The 23,816-nt window shown below is 57.1% G+C and overlaps 2 protein-coding genes across 2 annotated transcripts; both read right to left on the bottom strand.

Annotated features, from left to right (window-relative positions):
• Positions 1 to 462: 462 nt before the first annotated feature.
• Positions 463 to 4,798, bottom strand: GNMT (glycine N-methyltransferase). Its single transcript, XM_074989235.1, has 6 exons — positions 4,561 to 4,798; positions 3,509 to 3,636; positions 2,859 to 2,972; positions 1,738 to 1,880; positions 1,101 to 1,222; positions 463 to 904 (listed from the first exon to the last, which is right to left on the bottom strand). The coding sequence occupies exons 1-6, from the start codon at positions 4,764 to 4,766 to the stop codon at positions 733 to 735; spliced, it is 885 nt and encodes a 294-aa protein (XP_074845336.1). The 5' UTR covers positions 4,767 to 4,798; the 3' UTR covers positions 463 to 732.
• A 4,377-nt stretch (positions 4,799 to 9,175) lies between these two features.
• Positions 9,176 to 23,755, bottom strand: CNPY3 (canopy FGF signaling regulator 3). The gene is made up of 6 exons (XM_074989236.1): positions 23,564 to 23,755; positions 21,827 to 21,950; positions 17,749 to 17,845; positions 15,396 to 15,518; positions 15,019 to 15,136; positions 9,176 to 14,826 (listed from the first exon to the last, which is right to left on the bottom strand). The coding sequence occupies exons 1-6, from the start codon at positions 23,688 to 23,690 to the stop codon at positions 14,603 to 14,605; spliced, it is 813 nt and encodes a 270-aa protein (XP_074845337.1). The 5' UTR covers positions 23,691 to 23,755; the 3' UTR covers positions 9,176 to 14,602.
• Between the last annotated feature and the right edge of the window lie 61 nt (positions 23,756 to 23,816).

The following is a 23,816-nucleotide window of genomic DNA, read 5'->3' as shown; positions in this document are numbered from 1 at the left end:
GGGTGTTTGACAGCAGGGCCAGGCCACTTGAAGTGGAGGGGGGAAGCCTCAACCCCCTTCCTTCTCAGATCATGGGCTGTATGGGCAGGGGGCAGCTCCTGGGTGGCCCCCAGAGGCCATGGGGCCATTTCCTGGAGCTGCACTTTCAGGACACCCTGCACAGGAGCACTCAGCCCTGGGGGTGCAGAGTGGCAGCTGCGTGGGGCCTCTCCCCTGCAGCCATGGTCGTGCAGAACGGCCCAGCGACAGGGTGCTCGCCTGGACGCAGGCTCTGCCTAGGGCTCCTAGTGGGAGCCAGCTCCCTCCTCTGGCTGGGGCACCGCCCTGCCTTGGGCAGAGCAGGAGGCACCTGCTAAGCTGGGGAGGAGTCAGCCAGCCCAGAACACCGCAAGAGAGCCCCATGACCGGTGCCGGCAGAGTTCCGCCGCCCCCCGTGCAGAACAGACACACAGGCCCACGCGCTTGGGTCACTCGCCAGGAGCCTTGTTACACTTGCCAGCCCCACGCAGGACAAACGCCCCCTGCCCCTGGGCAGCCTGAGCGACAGCAGAGAGGGACCTGGGCAGCAGCATGGGCCAGCCTGGCCAGGCACAGAGCTTCCTCGCCACGCGCAACTCGACGCCGGCACAGGCCGAGAGCCCAGAGGCCATCCAAGCAGAGCAGACGTGACGTGTGCCATCTCCTCGTCCATTGCCACGTGGGCCGCAGCGCCAGGGAGCCCCTGGCCACACCTCAGCCTGTCTTCTTCACCACATGGATGAAGTAGCAGGGTGCGTAGGCCTGGCCTGGCTGGTAGGGCTGGAAGTCACCCAGGACGCTGTGCTCGTGGGGCCCCTGCACGGCATTCTTCAGCAGCTCTGTGAAGGCCTCCAGGCGGTGAGGGTAGTAGGAGAGCCGGAACTTGCTGCAATGTGGGAGCAGAGAGCGGCCTGAGGGGCTGGGGCAGACACCGACGAGGGGCACTCGCGTGTAGTGGCATGACGCCACCTGGAGCCAGCTGCGAGCTTGGAGTAGGACATGCCCTGCTGGGTGCGCCCTGCGCTCAGGTACTGTCTGGGCACAGGATCGGGGCCCAGCCCCATCCCCCAGCCAGCACATACCTCAGTTCTGGGGCCTCCCCCGGCTCCAGGGCTGGCAACTGCAGGGTGTAGTCCAGGGTCACCATATGGGGCTTGTTGTTCACCAGCAGCACAGACGTGGTGATGTCCTTCGTTAGGTCACTCTGGGACAGGCACAAAGCCAAGAGCTCCTGCTACCCCCCTGCTGCCACGTGTCTGCCCAGGCAGGCTGGGGTGGCCCTACCCCCTTCACCCCACCCCACCAGTACAGCAAAGGCCCATTGTCCCTGCTTGTGCTGCCTCCCTTCCCCAGGGTTCTGGGTGGGTGGGAACCTGCCCTGTCCCACACTCTGCCCCGACCCCTGCCTCTGCCTGTGGCTACACCCTTTCCAAGGCAGCTGGGGAGCAGCCGAGCAATCCTCCCACAGCCTCTCTCGTGCTGAGTCCTTTCCTGTGACCCCCGTTGGCTCCTGTTTGCCCCCTCCTGCCAGGCCGGTGTGAGGATTCACACCCGCAGGGCACCAGAGCCCGTAAGCGCAGGACCCGGGAGGCCGCAGCAGCTGGTGGGGCCGTGGGAGGTTCTATCCCCCATCACCGCAGGCCAGCCTGCCCTCTCCCCTCCTTCACCGGGGGCACAAGGGCCAGAGCCGCCCCGGGGGAGGCTGCCCGGGTCGCAGACCTTGTAGTAGATGTTCTTGCCGGGTGGGGCGCAGCCCGTGGCCAGGATGTAGTCGTAGTTGCGATGGTCGATGACCAGGAGGCCGCCTGGCCGCACCATGCTCGCGATGTTCCTAAGGGCCACTTTATGGTCGCTCTGGTCACCTAGGCGAAGGGACGGGATTCAGCTACCCAGCCGGCGGTGCACCAGGGCCCACCCCTCGCGCTCTGGCCTGCAGGGGCTCGCACGCGGTGCTGGACGCAAGGGGCCTCGGCTACACAACACTGTTGGCCTGAGCCAGCCAGTGTGCTGCCCTGAGAGCCTGTGTCCTGTCTGGCGAGACAGCCCAAAGCAGCCAGCCAGGAACGGCCTCATGTCGGAGGCCCCGGAGCCGGTACAGCCGATGCCCCCGGGAGTGGGGGTGGCTGGGGCATGCGCGGGACAGACAGCCCATACAGGCCTCTGCGGCAGCACAGCGCAACTTAGAGCAGCCCCAGAATCCAGGCTGATGTGAGGGGGAGTCGAGTAACCATCTTCTCCTGGAGTTGCGCAGGAGCTGGGCCCTGGGCTGGGAGTGTGAACCTGCTGCCGGCCACGGGCAGCACACTGAAGGCAGGGCAGGGCTGAGCCTTCCCAAACAGCCGTGTGTGAACCCTCCCGTGTGCCGCCCCAGGCCCTTTCCTGCTTCCAGGGCTGTGCTGCAGGGGGCTCGTCTGCTGGGGCTGCCCAGTGCTGGGGGGAGGGGTGCAACCTGCCAGCTGCGGGAGGGGGAATCTGCCGCCTGCCCAGGGTGCTGCAGGGGGCTGTGCCAGCAGCTGGGTGGTGGGAGGGGCAAGGCCTCAGGCACAAGACTAGCCTCCCCCAGCCTGTGGTGCACCCCCGTCCAGGCTGCTGGCCCAGGGCAGCTTTGAGCGAGTCTCAGCTCCCCCGAGCACTAAATGGGAGGGTGGGCTCCCCTCACCCGGCGGCTGCCGAGCCTGGTGCGTGGACGTGCTGTGTGCAGGATGGCCCCTGCCCTCGGTGTGCAGGCTGCAGCGCTGGTCCCTGGCAGCTGCTGAGATGGGGGCACTGGAGGGGCTGCGTGCAGGATGGCCCCCGCCCTCGGTGCAAGGGCTACAATGCTGGCGCCCAGCCCCGCTCACCTTTGAAATCAGGCAGGTGTGCAAAGGAGTTTCCCAGGCAGATGACCGCGTCGAACCCATCTCCAGGCTTCTGCAGGTCCCTGTCCAGGGTGAGCCAGTTGGCCTCCTCGATGACTGCATCACAGGAGAGCTGGTCACACCCCCGCACGGCATCCCCCATTTCCACTGCCTCCCAGAGCACGCCTGCAGGCGCTGCCTGCCGCTGGGCTGGCAGAACAGAGGCCCTACCCCGGCTAAGGGCAACCACTGCACCACGCTGGCACTCGTTCCCCTGGGGAGGTGGGCTGGGTTATTTGCCCCTGGGACGCCAGTGCTGCACTGTGTAGGCTGGGGACCGAGCGCCTGCCAGGGGAGGGAGGTGCTGACACTCCCAGGCCAGGGAATGAAAGGTCCAGGGAGGTGGGGTCCACCCCCAGGATTGTAGCTCACCATGCCTGGGGACAGACCGTTGATCCCCTCGGGCAGGGTACCCCTTCCCCCATGCCAGCAGGAGCCCTTCTGTCCAGCCCCGAGCACCCTCACTGCCAGCCAGACAAACCAGGAAGGCTCATGCCCCGGGAAAATCAAAGGCGCAGGGTGTGGCTAAAAGACTGGACTTGGGGCCTCGCACTGCCTGGGAGCACCCGGCCTGGCACGCTCCCTGGGCCTACCCCACTTGTCAAAGGCCTCTTCCTTCCGCCGGTTCCATCGCTCCTTCAGGGCGTACTTCAGCATCTTGTCACTGGCATCAACGCTGGTCACGCTGAACCCTTCCTCCACCAGCATGATGGAGTCGACCCTGCCAAGGGCAGAGCACGTGAGGCACACAGGGAGTGAGGGGGGCAGCATACAGGTGGCCTGTCAGGCTCCAGGGCACTTTGGGAGAAGCACAGGGGGCTAAGAGTGCCCATCTAGCCCTGGGAGGAAGGCTCAGAGCAGGGGGCTTCTCTCTGGCTCAGCAGCTCATGTAGACAGCCAGGTGGGGCTCTTGGAGCATCTCACAGGGGGCAGGAGGTGGGCCAGGAGTCGGGGATTCCTGTGCACACCTCAGGACGTACAGGGCTGGGAACATGCGTGGATGGGGGGTACAGGGATCATACACAGTGGGTAGGGGGAGTTCCTGCAAACTTGCAGTCGGGGAGGTCACACCCACGGGTGGGGGTGCCACACACGGATGTGGGGCTGTACAGAGATCAGACAGGAGGCTGCAGGGGGCAATGACACACCCACGGGTGGGGGTGCCACACACAGCTGTGGGGCTGTACAGAGATCAGACAGGAGGCTGCAGGGGGCTCTGACACACCCATGGGCGGGGTCCCACACACAGTGGGCTGTGACACACAAATAGAGGTGGGGTCCCACGCACGGGGGGGGCTGTAGGGGACTCTGGCACACACCCATGGGTGGGGGTCTCACATACGGGGAGGCTGTAGGGGGCTCTAGCACACACTGGAGGGGGTCCCATGCACAAGGGCCTGTAGGGCATTCTGACACCCGTGGGTGGGGGTCCCATGCATCGGGAGGCATAGGGGACTCTGATGCACACACGGGTGGGGTCCCATGCATGGGAGGGGCTGTAGGGGGCTGTGATATACACCCAGGTGGGGGTCCCACGCACGGGGGGGGGGGCTGTAGGGGGCTTTGACACACACACACACACCCGGGTGGGGTCCCACGCACGGGGCTCGGAGCCGCGCGGGGGCGCCCCGGGCCGGCCGCTCACCCGGTGCCGCAGGCCACGTCGAGCACGGCGCGGCAGCGGTGCCGGCGGAGCAGCGCCAGGAGCCAGCTGCGGTACTCGGCCGTGCGGCTCCGCGTGTCCCCGATGTAGAGCTGCCAGACCCGCGCCGCCCGCCCGTCCGCGTACTGGTCCGGCAGCCCCTCGGCCGCCACCCCCAGCGAGCGCGTCCGGTAGATGCTGTCCACCATGCCGCCGCCGCCGCCGCCGCCGCCCCGCTCGGCTCGGCCCGGCCCGGCCCCGCCCCCCTATAGCTCCGCCCCCGTCTGCCTCCGCCCCTCGGTCCCGCCCCCAGCCCAGCCCCGCCCCCCGGCCCAGCTCCGCCCCCCCCAGCCCCGCGTGGCAGGCGGGGCGGAGGGCTCCGCCTCCCCGCGGCGGGAATCTTAAATGTGCTTTTTATTGGTGATGTTTAGAGCCGCGTCCCTGTGCAGAGACAGTGCCGCGTATTCTAATTTCAGAGCCGCGTCCCTGTGCAGAGACAGTGCCGCGTATTCTAATTTCAGAGCCGTGACCCTGTGCAGAGACAGTGCCGCGTATTCTAATTTCAGAGCCGTGACCCTGTGCAGAGACAGTGCCGCGTATTCTAATTTCAGAGCCGTGACCCTGTGCAGAGACAGTGCCGCGTATTCTAATTTCAGAGCCGTGACCCTGTGCAGAGACAGTGCCGCGTATTCTAATTTCAGAGCCGTGACCCTGTGCAGAGACAGTGCCGCGTATTCTAATTTCAGAGCCGTGTCCCTGTGCAGAGACAGTGCCGCGTATTCTAATTTCAGAGCCGTGTCCCTGTGCAGAGACAGTGCCGCGTATTCTAATTTCAGAGCCGTGTCCCTGTGCAGAGACAGTGCCGCGTATTCTAATTTCAGAGCCGCGTCCCTGTGCAGAGACAGTGCCGCGTATTCTAATTTCAGAGCCGTGTCCCTGTGCAGAGACAGTGCCGCGTATTCTAATTTCAGAGCCGTGTCCCTGTGCAGAGACAGTGCCGCGTATTCTAATTTCAGAGCCGTGACCCTGTGCAGAGACAGTGCCGCGTATTCTAATTTCAGAGCCGTGTCCCTGTGCAGAGACAGTGCCGCGTATTCTAATTTCAGAGCCGTGACCCTGTGCAGAGACAGTGCCGCGTATTCTAATTTCAGAGCCGTGTCCCTGTGCAGAGACAGTGCCGCGTATTCTAATTTCAGAGCCGCGTCCCTGTGCAGAGACAGTGCCGCGTATTCTAATTTCAGAGCCGTGTCCCTGGGCAGAGACAGGGCCGCGTATTCTAATTTCAGAGCCGTGACCCTGTGCAGAGACAGTGCCGCGTATTCTAATTTCAGAGCCGTGACCCTGTGCAGAGACAGTGCCGCGTATTCTAATTTCAGAGCCGCGTCCCTGTGCAGAGACAGTGCCGCGTATTCTAATTTCAGAGCCGTGTCCCTGTGCAGAGACAGTGCCGCGTATTCTAATTTCAGAGCCGTGACCCTGTGCAGAGACAGTGCCGCGTATTCTAATTTCAGAGCCGTGTCCCTGTGCAGAGACAGTGCCGCGTATTCTAATTTCAGAGCCGTGACCCTGTGCAGAGACAGTGCCGCGTATTCTAATTTTTTTAATCCAGATACTTTAACCAAGAACTCCAAATATTTTTTAATAAGCTGAATAATTCAACAATTGTAAAAAAAGCTCCACTATCACATTTTCATTACAAAGATACATCTCAATTTATACTGGAAAGAATAAAATTGCAAGGCACGTCGAAGAGCACGAATTGTTGGGCAAAAGTCAGCATGGTTTCTGTAGAGGGAAGTCGTGTCTTACTAGAGTTCTTTGAAGGGGTTAACAAACATGCAGACAAGGGGGATCCAGTGGACATAATATACTTAGATTTCTAGAAAGCCTTTGACAAGGTCCCTCACCAAAGGCTCTTATGTAAATTAGGTGGTCATGGGATAGGAGGAAAGATCCTTTCATGGATTGGAAACTGGTTAAAAGACAGGAAACAAAGGGTTGGAATAAAAGGTAAATTTTTCACAGTGGAGTTCCCCAGGGGTCAGTCCTGGGACCAATCCTGTTCAACTTGTTCATCAATGAGCTAGAGAAAGGGGTAAGCAGTGAGGTGGCAAAGTTTGCAGATGACACCAAGTTGTTCAGGACAGTCAAAACCAAAGCAGACTGTGAAGAACTTCAAAAGATCTCAGTAAACTGAGTGATTGGGCAGCAAAATGGCAAATGAAATTTAATGTAGGTAAGTGTAAGGTAATGCGCATTGGGAAAAATAACCCCACTTATACATACACTGTGATGGGGGGCAAATTTAGCTACAACAGATCAGGAAAGGGATCTTGGAATTATAGTGGATAGTTCTCTGAAAACATCCACGCAGTGTGCAGCAGCAGTCAGTAAAGCAAATAGGATGTTAGGAATTATTAAAAAAGGGATAGATAATAAGACAAAAGACATCATACTTCCCCTATATAAAACTATGGTACGCCCACATCTTGAGTACTGTGTGCAGATGTGGTCTCCTCACCTCAAAAAAGATATATTGGCATTAGAAAAGGTTCAGAAAAGGGCGACTAAAATGATGAAGGGTTTGGAATGGGTCCCATATGAGGAGAGGCTGGAGAGACTGGGACTTTTCAGTCTAGAAAAGAGGCGATTGAGGGGCAATATGATAGAGGTATATAAAATCATGAATGGTGTGGAGAAAGTGAATATTGAAAAGTTATTTACTTGTTCCCATAATATAAGAACTAGAGGACACCAAATGAAATTAATGGGTAGTAGGTTCAAAACTAACAAAAGAAAATTTTTCTTCACACAGCGCACAGTCAACCGGTGGAACTCCATGCCGGAGGAAGCTGTGAAGGCCAGGACTCTAACAGAGTTTAAAAAAGAACTTGATAAATTTTTGGAGGTTAGGTCCATCAACGGCTATTAGCCAAGGGTAAAGTATGGTGCCCCTAGCCTTTAGTCCATGGGTGTCCAACCTTTTGGCTTGCCTGGGCCGCACTGAGTGAAGAGTAATTGTCTTAGGCCACATATAAAATATATAATATAGTTAATGTATATAAATCACATAATAATGTTAAAAATTTACGATCTTGTGGGGCCGCATTACTAGCTGTCCAGGGCCACATGCAGCCCACAGGTTGGACACGCTTGCTTTTAGTCAAAGGCTGGAGACAGATGGCAGGAGACAAATCGCTTGATCATTGTCTTCAGTTCACCTCCTCTGGGGCACCTGGCACTGGCCACTGTTGGCAGACAGGATACTGGGCTGGATAGACCTTTGGTCTGACCCAGTATGGCTGTTTTTATGTTCTTGTGCAGAAAGTGAAAGAGACACTGAAACTGACAAAAGAGTCCTGTTTCAGGAATTACTTCTGTCTCAGCTCAGGACCTCCCCTCCCCCTATTTTCTCCAGTCACCAGCCCAGAAAGCTCCTGGTTGATTTAATTCTCTGCTTTGCAGGCAGGCAGGCCCGCTAGCTCGAAAAAAAGATGCGTTTTGGTTCCTCTGAAAGGTGTTTTTCCAGCACTCCTTTCCTGCAAAAATCACCAGGCTTTAGCTTTTTGCCTCAATTTGGGATTTTTCTCCAAAAATAAAGTTTACCAGGGAAAGGGATTTCCAGTTCCTGGCCCCCTCTAGCATGTCGTTCCCCTGAAATGCAGATTAGCAGGAGGGCTGGTAAGATCTGCCTTTCCCCCTTTTAGTTTACCAGATGTAAGCCACCTCTACACCACAGTTTGGTTGACAAAACTCAGGGAGCATGCAGATCCCGAGGCGTTCTGCCAACAGTAAGTCAACAGGATACAGCACTTCTGCCAAGTCTCATCCTGCTCCTCACGAGGCACAAAGCCTCTGTCTACAGAGATCAGGCGCCAGAAAGCCCGTCTGGATGTCCTGGGGGCCCTCCATCAACAGACAGGGCTTCTGGCCCACCGGGTTGTCACATCTGCTGTGGCTCTGGCTGGCCGTTTCGTCGAGCGCGTGGCCGTGCAGGCCAGCTGCTGTTGAGAGAGCGGTGTGCTTGTGAGCTGCTTGGCAGTTTGGCTGCCCTCTGTCCACCGAAAGTCTCTTCCGACAGGATCTTCTGTCGACAAATTGCTGTAATCGAGACACAGCCTGAGTGGTTCCCCCTTTGCTGTCACCTACCTCAGAGTCACGCTTCAGTGACAGGCCCAATCTCAGGACTTTGGGGAGCTTCTCTTTGCATGCACCTCACAGGTGTCTAGCTCACCGTCACAGTCTTTGTTATGGTGCAGGAAGGGACATTTCAGCTAGTGCCCCACCACCTGTTTCTTAGGTCAGTGTCAATTCAGGTGCCCAGCAGGAGACTAGGAGTCAGGTTCCTCTACCATGACCAATGCCACCACTGTCCACAGGTGCGAAAAGGAGGGGGCTCACTCCAGAAACACAGGGGATTCCGGGGTACGCTGCAGCACCTCCTCCTCCCCCCAACCCCAGTTCAGAGTAGTTGCCCATTTCTGACCTGCAGTTTTAGACCTTTGTTCTCTTGGCACCACAGCTGCAGCTGCCCAAGGTTGAGCTCAAACAAGGGATTGAGGTTAAATTCCAGCAGGAAAGGGGAGATTGGTAAATTCACTTCAACAGAACCACCTGCTAACAACAGGCTTGGAGTTTATTGAAAAGGAACTGCAAATAACACACAAGAAGATATTCAGGTTGAAGCTACGTGACCGTTAGCAGATTCACACCGGCACACAGGCTCCCACTTCCACCACCGAGCCCTGCTCACAAGAGCCGGCTACAAAGCTGCCAGGGCTCTAGCCAGTTTAGAATTCACTCATTCAAAATGTAGCTGGGGGTAGGGGAAATAGAAGCACCATAGAGGAGAGTCTTCCAGCTACTGCTGTCACCACCGGCTGGGTTCTGTAACAGCCCATCCCAGAGGACTAGGGTGGTATCACCCACAAGCCTGTTTGGCTCAGCCCCTCACTGCAAGCAGGATATGACTGTCCTGCGCAGGTAGGTCATAACGAGCCCCTGCACACGCAGGTACGTCACACACCAGCTCTCAGCTGTGCCCACAGGGAAGGCCTGCAACCTCTCCAAGGTAGCTTAATGCTGCTGCTGAGTAACAGATGGATTTGGGTCTGTCAGAGGCAGGTTCCCTCTGTCCAGCACAGGGGTTTGTATCATTCGGGGTCACTCTGAAGAGGCCACTAGCTGGTCTGTAGCGCTGTCTCTGCACCAGTCCCAGGGCAGGCCCAGTTTGCTGCAGAGCTCTTGATTAATAAGATTCCCACTGATTGGAGAAACACGCTCCCCATCGCAGGCGTCAGAGCAGGGCACCTGCATGCAATCTCTGGCTCACTCAATGGCTGCTGTCACTCACCTCTGGCTTTGATGACCCCTCAATTATTGTCACTGAGCTGCAGCTGGCAAGGGCCTGCCCTCGTTGCACCACACTTACTGGCACGACCCCAGAAAGGCCTCAGCTGCAGCTATACAAACAGCTCCATGGCCCCAGGAATGACAGCAGCAGGATAGACCCGGTCCATCACTGAGGCCAAGCAGCACCAGCCGCCGCCACCCAATATCCATCACGCCTCTGCTGTAGCCTTGCCAAAGCAGCAAACACTCCTCCCCCTGCACAGCACTCTGGGAGTCAAACACAGTGTGCAAATAAACACCAGGAGCCTCACCTTGGGCTCAACAACCCCACTGGAAACACAGGGCTCAGGGCCACACAGGCAGCCGGCAGCCAGGGTGAGAGGCTCGGGCCAAAACCAAGCGCTAAGGCAGCCACTGTGGCAGGGCAGCTGTCTCCAGTTCAGATGTTCTGGCAGCAGCTTTACTGGAGGGTTGTGGCCAAAGCAGACCCGCACTTCCTGGTGGTCCCTTCGCTGCGAGTGCTGCACTTCGCCATATTACAGTGCCGTGGAGGTGGGGGCGGCGGAAGGGCAGCGGCTCACTGCTGCGTACCTGCCAGGGCTGGTACGACATACCCAGCACCTCTCGCTGCCCTGGGAGCCTGGTGCTGAGGATCTGGGTGGCACTCCTGCCCCCAAGGCGCTCTTTACACTCAGGACCGCTCCCATGTGGGCTGGGAGCCCTGGTATCGACAGACTGTTACTGTTCTTCACCACTCTGTGTCCCACCTAATCAATGGCACAGGCAGCTGGGGGCCCAGGTGCAGGTGGGCTCGTCTCCCCTACCACTAGGGGCACTAAAGCTGGTGCTGGAAGTGCCTGTCTTGCAGACAGGGTAGGGACAGCACAGAGGCAGTGTCCCAGCACAGCACTCAAGAGGTGCGATGCCCCTGGGGTAATAGCTGCCCTGGCAGATGAGTGCAGATGGCAGAACTCATTGCTACCCGTACAGGGCCATAGGACTTCCTGGGAGTGGGCACCTCTGCCCAATTGCACCTGCAGGATTTCTTGAAGGCAACCGGGAAGGGGTTACATTCTGCAGCCCTGGAAAGGGGCCTGGGGACATGCTGCGGCCACGCGGTAAGCATCGTCCATAGGAAGTGGCTGCATCTCTGGGGCTGGGGGCGATCTGTTTGGCTCAGACACCACAGTGATGGGCACAGTGGAAATGCCCAGACAGTAATAAAGGCAGAAATGCAGGGAAGGAGCTGGCCCTACTACACTGCACTCCCCAGCTGATTGTCTAGCCCAACACAGGCTTCAGCAAAAGGTAAGAATTTTAAATGCACTAGAGTCAGAAGATTTGCAAGCTAAATCCCTGAGCCCCTGGGAGCTGGCTTCAAGCTGGTGGTGTTAGCTAGGAACCTACAAGCTGACTTGGCAGCGTGTAAGTAGTTTGCGGAATAATCCTGGTTTAGAGCAGGAAGGGCAGAAGAGCCTAGAAGGCAGTGATCATTTCTGGGCACCTACCACACCACACAACTGGAAGGGACCTCAAGAGGTCAAGCCCAGTCTCTTGCCCTCCCGGCAGGGGCAAGCACCATCACGGACAGATAGAGCTCACAACCCTGGGTTTACAAGGCCGATGCTCTAACCACTGAGCTATCCCTCCCCGCAAGAGAAGACAAGCGCCAGAGGGAACATGGAGGAAGGAAAAAAAAAAAAAACAAACAAAAAACAACAGGCGGGATTTCCAAGGAACTGAGTAAATAGCAGAACACCTCTGCTCGCCTTTAGGGCACATGGAATTATTTATGGGCGTACAACGGGATAAAACTCAGGGGAAAAGGCCAGATGGTGTAGAGTGCAGCAGGAAAAGGTTCTTACCAGATGTGAGGACCAAGCAAAGTGACAGCTCCGTGCAGAGAAGCCCTGCCATGATGCTTGGGCCTGAGCCTACCTTGCCATCCCCTTGCTTCCTGGCTGCGAAGAGGAAGAAACCACTACCTCCCAGAGAAAGAGGACCCCGGAAGTGGCAGCCGGCCAAGAGTGCCCCTAGAAGGGACAACTGTTCTCGGATTCTGGATCCACTTGCACAGCATTGCAGGAATTGGCAGAGAATGAAGCCAGTCTGCTTGGGAAGTCAAGGGAGAAAAAGATGCTTGCTGGGAGTCTCAGCGGCCGCGCAGCCAGAGCCCTCGGGCTTTGGTCCCCTGCCCTTGTAGTAGTGTTTGTTGTCAGAAGGGGAACGTGGTGCAGTAAAGTTTGAGAACTCGGCTCCAGAAGGGAGCAGCAGCTGATGGTGCCTCAGAACCGTAGTGAAGACAGGAATTCTCCTCTGCTCCTCCAGAGCTCTTACACATCGCTGGTCACCACCCCTGCACAGCAAGCTGGCTGGGGGCACGGTAGGGAGGAAGGACACAGACGCGTTCTGCAGCCGGGCATCCCCAGCCAGCCAGGCGCAGGGGTGTGCCGCGTTTGCCTAGAGGCTGCAGACCTCTCCTCCCTGAGCAGCAGCTGCCTGGCTGCCGTTTAACTTTACAGTCTCAATTGTGCCACCTTCAACAACCCAAATGCACCTGGGGCTGGCACAGCGGAGCGGAACCATTTCCTCCCTGGAAATTACACAGCAACGCACCAAGACTGGCCCTTTGTTCGGGTCTTGCCCAGTGCCTCACAACCTTGGCTGTGGAAGGCGGGTGGGGTTCTGCCCTGCTCCCAGCACAGAAGCACCTCTCCTCAATACACCGAGGCCCGTCACCGGCCCTGCGCTTTGCTGCCTTAGCAGGGGATGGGATAGCACCGAGACGCAGGTGCCAATGCCTAGCAGTAGCTGGGAGTCTGCATTGGTGAAGAGGGCAACGTTACAGCTGGTGTTGGGACAAAGGGAAGCCACAGAGAAAAATAAGAAGGGAGGGAGGGTCTGGGGTAGAGAAGTGCAACAGTGAGCGCTGGCGGGCAGGAGGGTCTCAAGCCAGTTCCACCAACCAGGATGCCGAGCTCCTTGTTTTGGGTGATGGATTCAGCTGCAGCTGTGCTACCTGCTGGAGCTGTCCAGAACTGAAAGGACACAGCGGCTATTCTCATGCATTCCCCTCCAGCAGCCATCACTCCACCCCCTTACAGAACTGTCTCACCGCAGAATAAAGCTGACTTGTTAAAAAAATAATTCTTCTAAGCTTGTGTCCAGTTGTCTCCTTGGGGCTGCGTTCATGTGGCAGGGCAGGGCCCGAGCACTGAGTGAAACAAGGCCCACAGGATTTAACACACACATCTGAGGCTCTCTTTGACTTTGCAGCCTTTTGGGTCACCCTCTGGTGATGCTTTGAAGCCTCCCGTGCAGCCCTGAAGGCTGGCAGCAGCTTCCGTTCTGAAGAGGAGCATGTCTCAGCCCCAGGAGGCTCGGCACCAAGGTTTTAATGGAAACGCCGGTTACCCTAAGACTTGTGATGAAGTGGCAAGAGTTGGCAGTGCGGGTGGCTGGGGAGGGACCCGGCATGCGCTCGCTAGCCTGAAAAGCAGGGTAAGACCCACGCGTCTCTCACTCTCTGGGAACCTTCCACGACAGTGAGCACAGCTGGTGAGCTGCGAGCGCACTCAGGAACACCCCCACTTCTGCCAGAGCAGCCGCCACAGCATGCCGAGGCCCGTCTCACTGTGCTGCAGTGCTGAGACCACAGGTCAGCCCGCCTGGACTGGGCCAGACCTGACCTGCTCCCAGGCAGGGGTCCTCCCACACTTATAAACGCTGGAGCTGGTGGGATGCTCCTGCGCATGCTCAAGAGGGACAAAGGTACAACTGAAGTCAGCTGGGCCTCACTCCAGGCTGTAGTGGATCCCGCTCTGGCTCCTATGGGGGTGCTAATATCTGCCGTCACTTCAAGAAAAACCACCACCAGACGGCAAAGAAGTGCACACAAGCGAGCCTCTCCCCGCACAGCGAGGGGAGCGAGCCCTGGTGCATGGAGCACAAGCAAGACCAAACAGAACCGGACGCTAGCAGAGGGGCGTGGCGCGCTCTCTGCAGCCACGCAGGTACCACAGGCTTCCAGGGAACTGGAATGGCTGTCCCCAAAGGGAATGGTCCTATGGGAGAGGGCTGGGTGGGGCGCATAACTCACTGTATGACACCTGGAAGCTCAGTGGGGCCGCCTGGCACAAGAGAGGGCAGGACTGGGCTCAGCCGCTATGGAACAGAGGACGTCCACACCTGGGAGGCTGGCCGTGCAGAAGGCCCCCAGGGACAGCTGCAGATGAAAGCCAGGGGCTCCTCCATGAGCCAACCAGCCTCCTTGCCCACACTGCCAGCCCACCTTGCAGACAGCCAAGCAGGGCGAGAGGCAGTGGGGGGAGACAAGCAGAGGGCAAACGGCCTCTCCTGCTGAACACAAGTTCTCAGGAGCGTTAAGGGGAGTTTAACAAGCTCCACGTACTCAGGAAGGCACCTCCTGTCTGGCCCAGCGCCCGTGTCTCATTCACCCCACCTCTGTGATCCAGGCAGTGCTGCTCAACGTAATGCTGACCAGCGATGGCATGAGTGGCCGAGATCTTCACCCAGAGCCGCTGCCCTTGGAGCAGTACATCAGAAGAGCTCTAATTAACTTCCCTTCAGTAAATAAGGGGTCAGAGTCTCGTGAGGCAGCGCAGTCCCCATGTGTCCAGAGCAGCCGCAGGTGGACTTGCCGGCTACCGTGAGGACAGCGAAGCCCGAGAGGCTACAGCTCATCAGCCGGATTGTGTGCGAGGGAGGCTTTTGGCTGGATATTCTCCTCCTCCTCGGGACGTGGACCCTGGCGGCTCTCTGACTCCTCAGCCTCCTCCTTGTTTCTTTTCTTCTGCTCTGCTGCCTTCTTGTTCTTGCCACTCTTCTTCTTCGGCGTCTTCTTCCCGTTCATTGCTACATCCCCCTTCTTGCTGGTCCACCGCTCTGCCAGGCAGCCTGCAGAGATGACACCATGGAGAAGAGGGAAGAATGACGCAGGCAGGGTTCCTCTCCCCCACGCCCACAGTAAGAGATGGGGTTTTGATACTCTTGGGGCCCCCCCTCTGCTACACCCAAGACTCCTGGCACGGACCATTCTGCCCCTGCTTGGAGACAGATTCTCCATGTATTTGCTAAGGTCCAACTCACTCGTGTCTTTCCCCTTCAGCACGTGGTTTGCACAGAGAAACTGAGCCAGGTCTTCCTTCTGGTGATGCCTGTACCAGTCCTCAATCACATCTTCAAATTCTTCCACCATCACATCACACTAGCACAAAGAGAAAGCACAGGCCAGCTGCAGGAGATCTTCCTGATAATCCCACGCCCCGGGCTCCACCCCACATGGTGGCCAAGCGCGACTCCAGGATGAGCTTCCCTCAGAGCAAACCCCAAACAGCCTGAATCAGTCTTCCCAGATCTGCCGGTGCCCCACAGCAAGAAGCCTCAATGCCGCATCCCAGGCCCGCCAGCTGCTCCTGAGATCCACACTCATGCCCCCAGGGACACCGACTCTGCCTGCGCAGTACCTGCTTCTTGAGGTCAGCCACTTCGGCCGAGGTCTCGTTCCACAGCTCGTAGGGGATGTCCATCACCACCTTCACCCCCTTGTGCACCAGGTTGTGCAGGGTTTCAAATGTCTCCGACATTCCCTACGGAGAGACAGGCACTGAGTGGAACCGCCTTTGGGAAGGGGCAGAATCCCAGCTCCACACCTGAACTCCTGCACTGTGTGCCAGGAACTCAGGGAGAGGGGACCTCACACACAGCTGCCCTACAGGAGAACCAGCTCAACGCCCTGTAGAAGACGAGGTGCCCAGCATCCACAGCAGGCACCACGGCACGAAGGGAGACGCCTACTGGCGAGGGGTTAAGCGGCCCACTCGCTTGCCAGGAGGGTGTCAAAGCCTCCTCTGCACAGCCTCCAGCAGCAGCAGCTAGGCAGGCGAGGGGGCCCACCAAGCCTGCTGCTCCACGGACAGTGCCCGACGGGAAAAGATGCCGCCACACATAAGCGGGCTGGGGAGGCAGGAGGAGGGCGGGGAAGGCTACGGCACACGTTAGGAGGGGGCTGCTTCCACGGCTGAGGGAACACAGGAGTTCCTCCTTTGCGCCGGCGGCTAACGTGGTGGCCGACTCCTGGTGCGAGCGGTTCTCGATGCAGGACTGGGAGGAGGAGAGGACAGTGGCTGCCTGGCTCCCTTTGGGGGCGGCGCTCCGTGCATGAGGAGTGGAGATGGAGGATGCACCCCGGTGAAGTGGAGGGAATAGGAGACGGGGGTGGGGGCAGAGCTGGGGAAGGCGTAACTCAAGGGTGGGCAACGGCCAGCCCGTGGCTTGTCTGGCGCCAAAGCCTGCAGCTCCAGGCTCCCCTCCACCGCAGCCGGCTGGGGGCGGGTTGGAAGGTTTGAAGCGCTGAGACTTGCGGGCCAGATCCAGCTCGTGGGTCTGTCAGGGTGCAGGAGTTGGCTCTGGGCTCTGCTGCGGTTCTCGCAGCCAGGGAAGCGGGAGCAGGAGCAGCAGCGGCCTGCTCTGATTGGCTGGAATTCCAGAGGGAGGGGGCGCAGAGCCATGCGCATCTGGGGGTGAGCAGGTAAATGGACCCCCAACACCCAGACCCCACAGCTCTTGCCTGCTCCTGCAGCCCCTCCCATCCAGACCCCTGGCCACCCTGACTCCCAGTATGCGCCCTGCTCGTGACCCCTCACCCTAATGCTTCCCACACAGACTGCCCCCCCCAGCCTGCTCCCTCCCTCCCGCCCGGACCCATAGCTCTGGGCCCCCTACAGCTGGTGGGGACCACAGCAGTGAGGGTTTTGGTTTTTCGCTTCTCATGTGTATGGCCCCCGACTGAGTTGTCTGTGGGTCAGTGGCCCCTGACACAGAAGATTCCTCCCCCCGGCCTAACTAAAAGGTCCAGCCACTTGTGCCTTTTGGGGTGGGACAGGAGGGACCCAAAGAAGGGCCAAGTCTGAGTGATGGCCAGAGAAGGAGGCCCTAATAGCTCTGTTTCCAATGACTGGGCCAACGTGGTTAGCAAAGACATTGCAGGCCACGATGATGCATAGTTGTCAGAACAGGCAGATTCCAGCAGTAGCGGCAGGACTCAGGCCTGGCCTGGACCTGCGCCTGCGCCTAGCAGGATGTCTGGGGCACAGCAGTGCTTTGAAAAGGGAAGCCTGTCTTCCCCCCTGCTGAAGGCCCAGGTCACTCTTGGCTGATGTAGCCACCACAGAACCCTCTTCTCTCTCGTCACAGACGTGAGTGCTGGGCCCAGCCATGAGACAGCATGAAATGCCTTTGGGAAAGCGTAACTCAACCAAGACCACACGGTTCTCTGGGACGCTCTGCCCCCTTGTGCACAGGCCATGCAAATATCATGGTTTTGCAGCTTGCCCTGCCACTGGACAGGAGACCACACTGCTGTAGACACAGACAGATGCAAAGCCACAATGCAACCGCGCAAGGGGTAGTCAAGGCACTAGCCTTAGCTTTCACATTGCTCGACCAGTGCGGTTACCTGGGCAGCCAGCAATCGCAACCTACCCTCTGAAAAGGGAAATGTCAACCTGCACCTAACCCCGCTCCTGGGCACCTCCCCACTCCAACCAGGAGAACAGGTCTGCAGTGCCTCACCACCAGGCTTCCTGGTTGTTCGCCACCCACCCCTGGTGCTAGGGAGAGAAGACAACTACCAAGTTGAGAAAGGGAAAGAAGAGAAGCCAGGCAGCTTCCATGAGAGGCTAATTCTGTGCCTGGCAAGTCTGTTTCTCACATGTAGACTAAGGACACTACGTGAATGCTCTCGGCAAGGCCTAGGGGATATGAGCTAAGGGCGTGTGACCAAAGCTCCACGAAGGGAGAATGAGAAACGTCACAAACCTTTGCAAACCTGTTACTGCCAGTTCTCTCCTTGTGTAGATTATAGTCCAAGAGTCTCTTGCAGATGGTCTCAGTCACCTCGATCAGCCGGATATCCCTGTCCAGAGAAGACACTGCTGAAAGGGGAAGGATTTAGTACGGTTCCCTGGGGATGGCTATAGCCTATCAACAGGGCTAGGAAAACTCTAGCTGGAGGACTGAGCCTACTGGCTACAGATGAACACAACGTGAGAGAACCGAAGCAATGCCCAGTCTCTGCAGCTGTTGGGATTTCTAGCAACTTGAAGCTTCACCTTGACGGTAGGAGTCTAATCAACTGGGAAGTCACTGCCTGCCCTCCCTCCCAGTGCCAGAGGGAGAACGCTGCCTCTTACTTCCACAGTGCCCAGCTACTGCAAGGGGGGGGGGGGTGCCCCTACCTCCACCTGGCTGTTGAAAGGAGGTCTCCTCTAGCATAGCTTCCTGGCAGCTACCAGGGGTCTGTGCAACCCCCACCTCCTCCAGAGGCTCCTGGCTACTCCAAGGGAGATGCGGGGCGGGGGGCGCGGAAAGAGGGCTCTGCTGTGTAACACGCACCACAGCCTTCATTTTCTGGGTCCTTATCCCACATGGCTAGCGCTAGCACCAGCCCCAGGCATGCGGCTGCCCAGAGCGTCGCCAAGCGACAGCAGAATGGAAGTAACGTTGGAAGGCGCATGCCTGCCTCCAGAGATCTGAACAGTGGCTGTGAAACCACCGTCCCATCCACTGCATGAGATAGCTCTGACCAATGGACTGTAGCTGCCTCCTGTAGACTACAGCAGTTCACGTTTGGGAGAACACAGGTTGAACCTCTTGTTCAGCACCCGTGGGACCTGACTAGTGCTGGACAAGAGAATTTGCTGGGTCACGGGAAGTCAGTATTGTCTAGCACATTACCAACACCGCCACTGCTTGTGGGGCTCTTAGAAGACATTTAGGGGTAAACTACAGTTAACTAACAGCACAGAACACTGACAGCCAGGACTGGCGGCTGCAAACAAACTTTATGGGACCACAGGAAACTTGGCTGCAACCACGAAAGGTGGTCATCCAGCTAGCTAAAATCATGCCAGATTATGGATGTTGCTGGATGAGAGAGTTCCGTATTAGAGAGGTTCAACCTGTATTTGCAATCTCAATGGCTCAGAATTTAATGTACAACCCCAGTCTTACACTCTAGGTATCAGACAAGTTAAAGAGCCCCAACAGCTCACTGGTGCCTCTACTGTTACTTGTGACACCTACAACCAAGACAAATGAAGTGTCTTTACTTTGTGCACAGTACACACCCTGCATACACAACAACACATCACCAAAGTCAGCTTCCTCTCTTTTGTATGGCGACAAGTATCAGAGGGGTAGCGGTTTCAGTCTGTATCTGCAAAATCAACAAGAAGTCCTACGGCACCTTGTAGGCTAAGAGATGCAGGCATCTGATGAAGTCAGTTTTGCCCACGAAAGCTTATGCTCCAAGAAATCTGTTAGTCTACAAGGTGCCACAGGACTTCTCGTTGCTTTTCCTCTCTTTGGATCTGTCTCTCCTCTTTAAATGGTTTTCTCCCTGGTCATTGTGAGAAGAGGTGGGCTGTAAAACTACAGAAGTTGGCACGGTGAGCTCAGAGCCTGTCTAGTGTGCAGCTGGAAGCGTAATGCCAAGGTTGAGTAGACACACCCTCCATAGTTCTAACTGAGCAACCACACTAACAACAGACACGTAGCCATAGCAGCACAGACAGGCCAGCTGCCCAGAGAACATACTGATGGGCTAGAACAGGATCATACTTAGGGCAACTAGCTAGTACTGCCAGATGTGCTGCCGTGCTTCACTGCTGAAAAGATGCTTTGGTCCGAAATAACATCCGTGGGGGTCTCAAAGTGACTAGAGTTCCCAACGATCACATCCTGAAGAACAGTCCCATTTAATCAGAAAATTGATACCTTCCACACAAGCCAAACTGCCTCCTCCAGCAGGGACACAAGCTGCGGAGGCATTGTGAAGCACTAACTACCCACCTGGGACAAAACACCTACCAGAACACCCCTTCCCCCAAAGGCCTGTGAGAAAAGGTGGGTTTGGCAGCATGACTGGAAGCTCACGAGATCTGGCTGTGGCAAGTCAAGGCTTTGCCAAGTCAATCGGCCCTCAGAGAGCTTCCTGTCAGGAGCCCCTGTCCGTTCGCACTCCAAGGGTGCCATCCTGTACACCTTTGCCGACTGTGGCTCAGGAACGTCCCAGAGGGCGAGACAGGCAGCCCACACCACTCAGGCTTCTGCAGCTTACAGTCAACTTCAAATCACACTGAAAAATGTACAGGCAGGGCAGATCCCTGAGCAGCAGCAAAACTTCTAAGCAGCAAAACACCTAAGCAGGCAGATGTCATGTCTAAGCCTCAACTCAAACAGTCGATATGCAGCCACTGTGTCGAGAAAAATCAAGATTAACAGCAATGACAACTGGCAGCGTTCCCTGGAGTGACCAGTTCAGTGGCCATCCAGCTGATTAGCAGAGCACACACAGCTGGGAGCATGGGTTTCTATTGGTGGTGTTCATCTGCACATACCTGAAAGCAAATAAAATTTATGCTGCACATAGATGGAAAAAATAGGAGGGAACACTGACAACTGGCATGACCTGATGTCTGGCAGAAGAGGGTCTATGAAAGCAAAATTCTGCAAAAAGAGATGGCCTGAATCCGCCACCCCCCATGCGCTCAAAATAGCCTCGTGTTGGCAAGCACGTGGTCCAAGCCATGATTATTGGCCTAGAGACTGCCCAAGGGCTCCGATCACAGCTGTGTTCTGCAGAAGTAACATTCACCACAGAAACGTGCTTGAGAATTTCGGCTCTTGTTTTACAAGGCCCTCTCCCTGTTCTACTGGCAGGGCTAGAAACATGCACTGGTGCAGTGAGGTTTGCCCAAGCGGGCAGAGTCTGATACAAGTCTAAAGAAGCATGCCACTGATCTCCCAGTGTGGTGTTAACTCTGGAGCGCCATGTCTACATGAGCAGCTTTCCCCAGCAATACTAGGCTTTTGCTGGAAAAAACTGCAGAGCATCTACACTGCAAAATGCACTTGGTCAACAGTTTGCCAACAACACCCAGCACATCCATCAGCAGCGTTACACCTCTCTTCGGTCAGGCATAAAGCCTCTCTCAACACTGTTCTGGCAACAAAACAGCCGTGCAGACGCTCCAGGGCCCTTTTGCTGGCAGAGCCTGCGGTTCACCAGACAGCCCTGTTTGCAGAGCTTCTGGTCAGCCGCTGTGTTGAGAGAAGGCTGGGCAGCCTGGCTGCTCTCTGTCGACACAGCAGACTGCTCTTTCAATCTGCTTTTGTGCACAGATGCGATCTGTCGAGAGAAGTTTTGCCAGTAAATCCTTTCTGACAGCACCTTCTGTCCACAGAGGCTTCCTGTGTAGATCTGGCACAGGTGAGCAATAACTTCAAATTACAGCTTAGACTCCTACTTCACCCCCATCAGGAAAAAACAGTTCTCCTACAATCCCAGATGCCAAAGAGGCTACAAAGTTTCCACGTGTCAGCTTACAGAACCCACACCTTTGTCTGACTACTTCTATAATGCAGATACCCGAGGCACATTGTGAACGAGTATATTAGGAGAGCATAAGACAATGGAATTTAACAGCAGTGGCCCACAGCCCTATTAACGCTGGTTAAAAAACCTACTTTCAAACTGTAAGTGAGGTTGCCAGAGAAATGCCAGAGTTCTGCAGGGACTCAGCAGCTGAACCTCAATCCAGCTTTCTGAAAGCGATGAAAGTCCCGAGTTAGAACAGTGCAGCACTGCCACGCTCAAACAAACCCTACGTGACACTGCCTGGGAGCAGCACCACTGCCATCAGATCCAGGTAGGGGCTCAACATGCATCACACCTTGTCAATACAAATAACTCTGGAGAAGGAATAAGCAACCTTTGTTCCCAAGCGTAGGCCAGACCACCTCTGGCTGGTCCGTGCTCTTTGTGGAAGTATTATTAAGCTAGGGGAGCAGTAAAGAGCACCACTGAGTGAAGGTCACTGATGGATTCACTTACGATTGCGTGTACTTGACTCCTGACCCCTTTCCATCTAGAAAGCCGTACTTTGTGTCTATCACCTCTTTTGTCTTCCCAGTTTCCTCAAAGGCAGATTTCAGCTCTACTGCCACATATTTACACACTGGAGAAGAGAAAACACAAGCAGGTTAGGTGAATTATACTGCGCTCTTGCATGCTTTAGACACAAGCAGGACAAGCTGAGGCATTTTAGAAGCTGCTGCTTGGTGTTCTGCAAGCTAAGTAAGGTGCCCTCGTGTAGCTTGTTTGCAGGGAACATTCTCTATGCTTACTGACACACAAAACCGGACACCCCGGTATTTGTGAGGGAATTTTATTCCAGAGTTTTTTGGTTGAGAAGTCAGTGAGGCATCACCCAGCGTAAGCAGTTCACCCTTCTCTGGATATTTCACACGATATCCCTCCTGTGCTCCACACACACTTTGGCCTGTTTCTCCCCCTGCCCTTACCCCCATCTCTACTGTTCCTATGAATCCCGCTCATCACAACCAGCTCTTTTTGGCAGGGACCTTTCCCACTCATTGTGCCTCTCCTTTACTTACTCAAATGCTTTGTGTGGGAGAACAACCCCCACCCCAAACACCTGGCAAGGTAAGCCATGACAGCTGGAGTGAGAAAGAGCAGTTCCCTTTTCTCACTGTGCCTTCTCCCCGCCCACGACAGGAAATGGGGCCCTATAAACCACAGCAAGGGAAACCCAGAGAAAGAGAAGAAGCCAGAAGCCACAAGTGAAGCAACCCGGGACATTTAAGTATAGTGATACAGTAGGGTCTCAACATTAATGAGGGTTCCACATTGAGCACCCTGGCAAATGTTGAATACCACAATATGGCTCCTGCCTGGAGCCCGACCACCAGCGCTCCTGCACAGGGCCCTGGGGGAAGTGGCTGCTCACAAATAATTGAACTTGTGGACATTAAGTTTGCAAATCTTGAGACCCTACTGTACCCTGCTCTCAGTGTGGCTACTGCTGTCCTCTCCTCCAGGGCTGCCAGGGATACCACGGACCCTTCCATGCTAATCAGACTGCTGGTGCTCCCCCACACCACCCACAAGCGGCTAGTATCAGCGCTCTGCTACTTACTTATCACCTCCTCACCCCCAACTCACCCCCCCGTCCCCTTCCCCATCGCCCCGACCTCCTCACCCCCGCGTCCCCTTCCCCATCGCCCCGACCTCCTCACCCCCGCGTCCCCTTCCCCATCGCCCCGACCTCCTCACCCCCGCGTCCCCTTCCCCATCGCCCCGACCTCCTCACCCCCCCGTCCCCTTCCCCATCGCCCCGACCAACTCACCCCCCCGTCCCCTTCCCCATCGCCCCGACCTCCTCACCCCCCCCGTCCCCTTCCCCATCGCCCCGACCTCCTCACCCCCCCGTCCCCTTCCCCATCGCCCCGACCTCCTCACCCCCAACCCACCCCCCCGTCCCCTTCCCCAACGCCCCGACCAACTCACCCCCCCGTCCCCTTCCCCATCGCCCCGACCTCCTCACCCCCGCGTCCCCTTCCCCATCGCCCCGACCTCCTCACCCCCGCGTCCCCTTCCCCATCGCCCCGACCTCCTCACCCCCGCGTCCCCTTCCCCAACGCCCCGACCTCCTCACCCCCCCGTCCCCTTCCCCATCGCCCCGACCTCCTCACCCCCAACTCGTCCCCAGTACCTCGACCTGCCCCCTGCACAGCTCCCCCCAGCACTCGCTCCCCCCGCTGGTCTCACCCTCGCACTTGCTGGGCAGCCGCACCCAGTCGGTGTCGTCGGCGGCGGCTCGGCCGGGCGGGGCCGGGCTCAGCAGCAGCGGCGGGAGCAGCAGGAGCAGGCGGACGGCTCGGCCCGGCTCGGCCATGGAGAAGGCCGGTGGGGGGAGGAGCGGCGCGGAACACGCGCGGCTGGCAGGCAGCTCCCACACACTCACTTCCGGAAACCTGACTTCCGGCCCCCGCCTCGCGTCACAGCAGCGCGCCCAATCACA

The sequence above is a fragment of the Carettochelys insculpta genome, chromosome 3 (genome assembly GCF_033958435.1).
Source record: "Carettochelys insculpta isolate YL-2023 chromosome 3, ASM3395843v1, whole genome shotgun sequence".
Classification (NCBI taxonomy): domain Eukaryota; kingdom Metazoa; phylum Chordata; order Testudines; family Carettochelyidae; genus Carettochelys; species Carettochelys insculpta.
This window is presented reverse-complemented; position numbering and strand designations above follow the sequence as displayed.

Excerpts from the sequence above, each read along its gene's own strand:
- GNMT (XM_074989235.1), bottom strand. The coding sequence starts at position 4,766 with ATGGTGGACAGCATCTACCGGACGCGCTCGCTGGGGGTGGCGGCCGAG. Across the intron at positions 3,637-4,560 it reads GACGTGGCCTGCGGCACCGG|GGTCGACTCCATCATGCTGG; the intron begins GTGAGCGGCCGG and ends TGCCCTTGGCAG. Across the intron at positions 1,881-2,858 it reads ACACCTGCCTGATTTCAAAG|GTGACCAGAGCGACCATAAA; the intron begins GTGAGCGGGGCT and ends CCCTTCGCCTAG.
- CNPY3 (XM_074989236.1), bottom strand. The coding sequence starts at position 23,690 with ATGGCCGAGCCGGGCCGAGCCGTCCGCCTGCTCCTGCTGCTCCCGCCG. Across the intron at positions 15,519-17,748 it reads GCAGTAACAGGTTTGCAAAG|GGAATGTCGGAGACATTTGA; the intron begins GTTTGTGACGTT and ends GTCTCTCCGTAG. Across the intron at positions 15,137-15,395 it reads TGGCTGACCTCAAGAAGCAG|TGTGATGTGATGGTGGAAGA; the intron begins GTACTGCGCAGG and ends TCTTTGTGCTAG.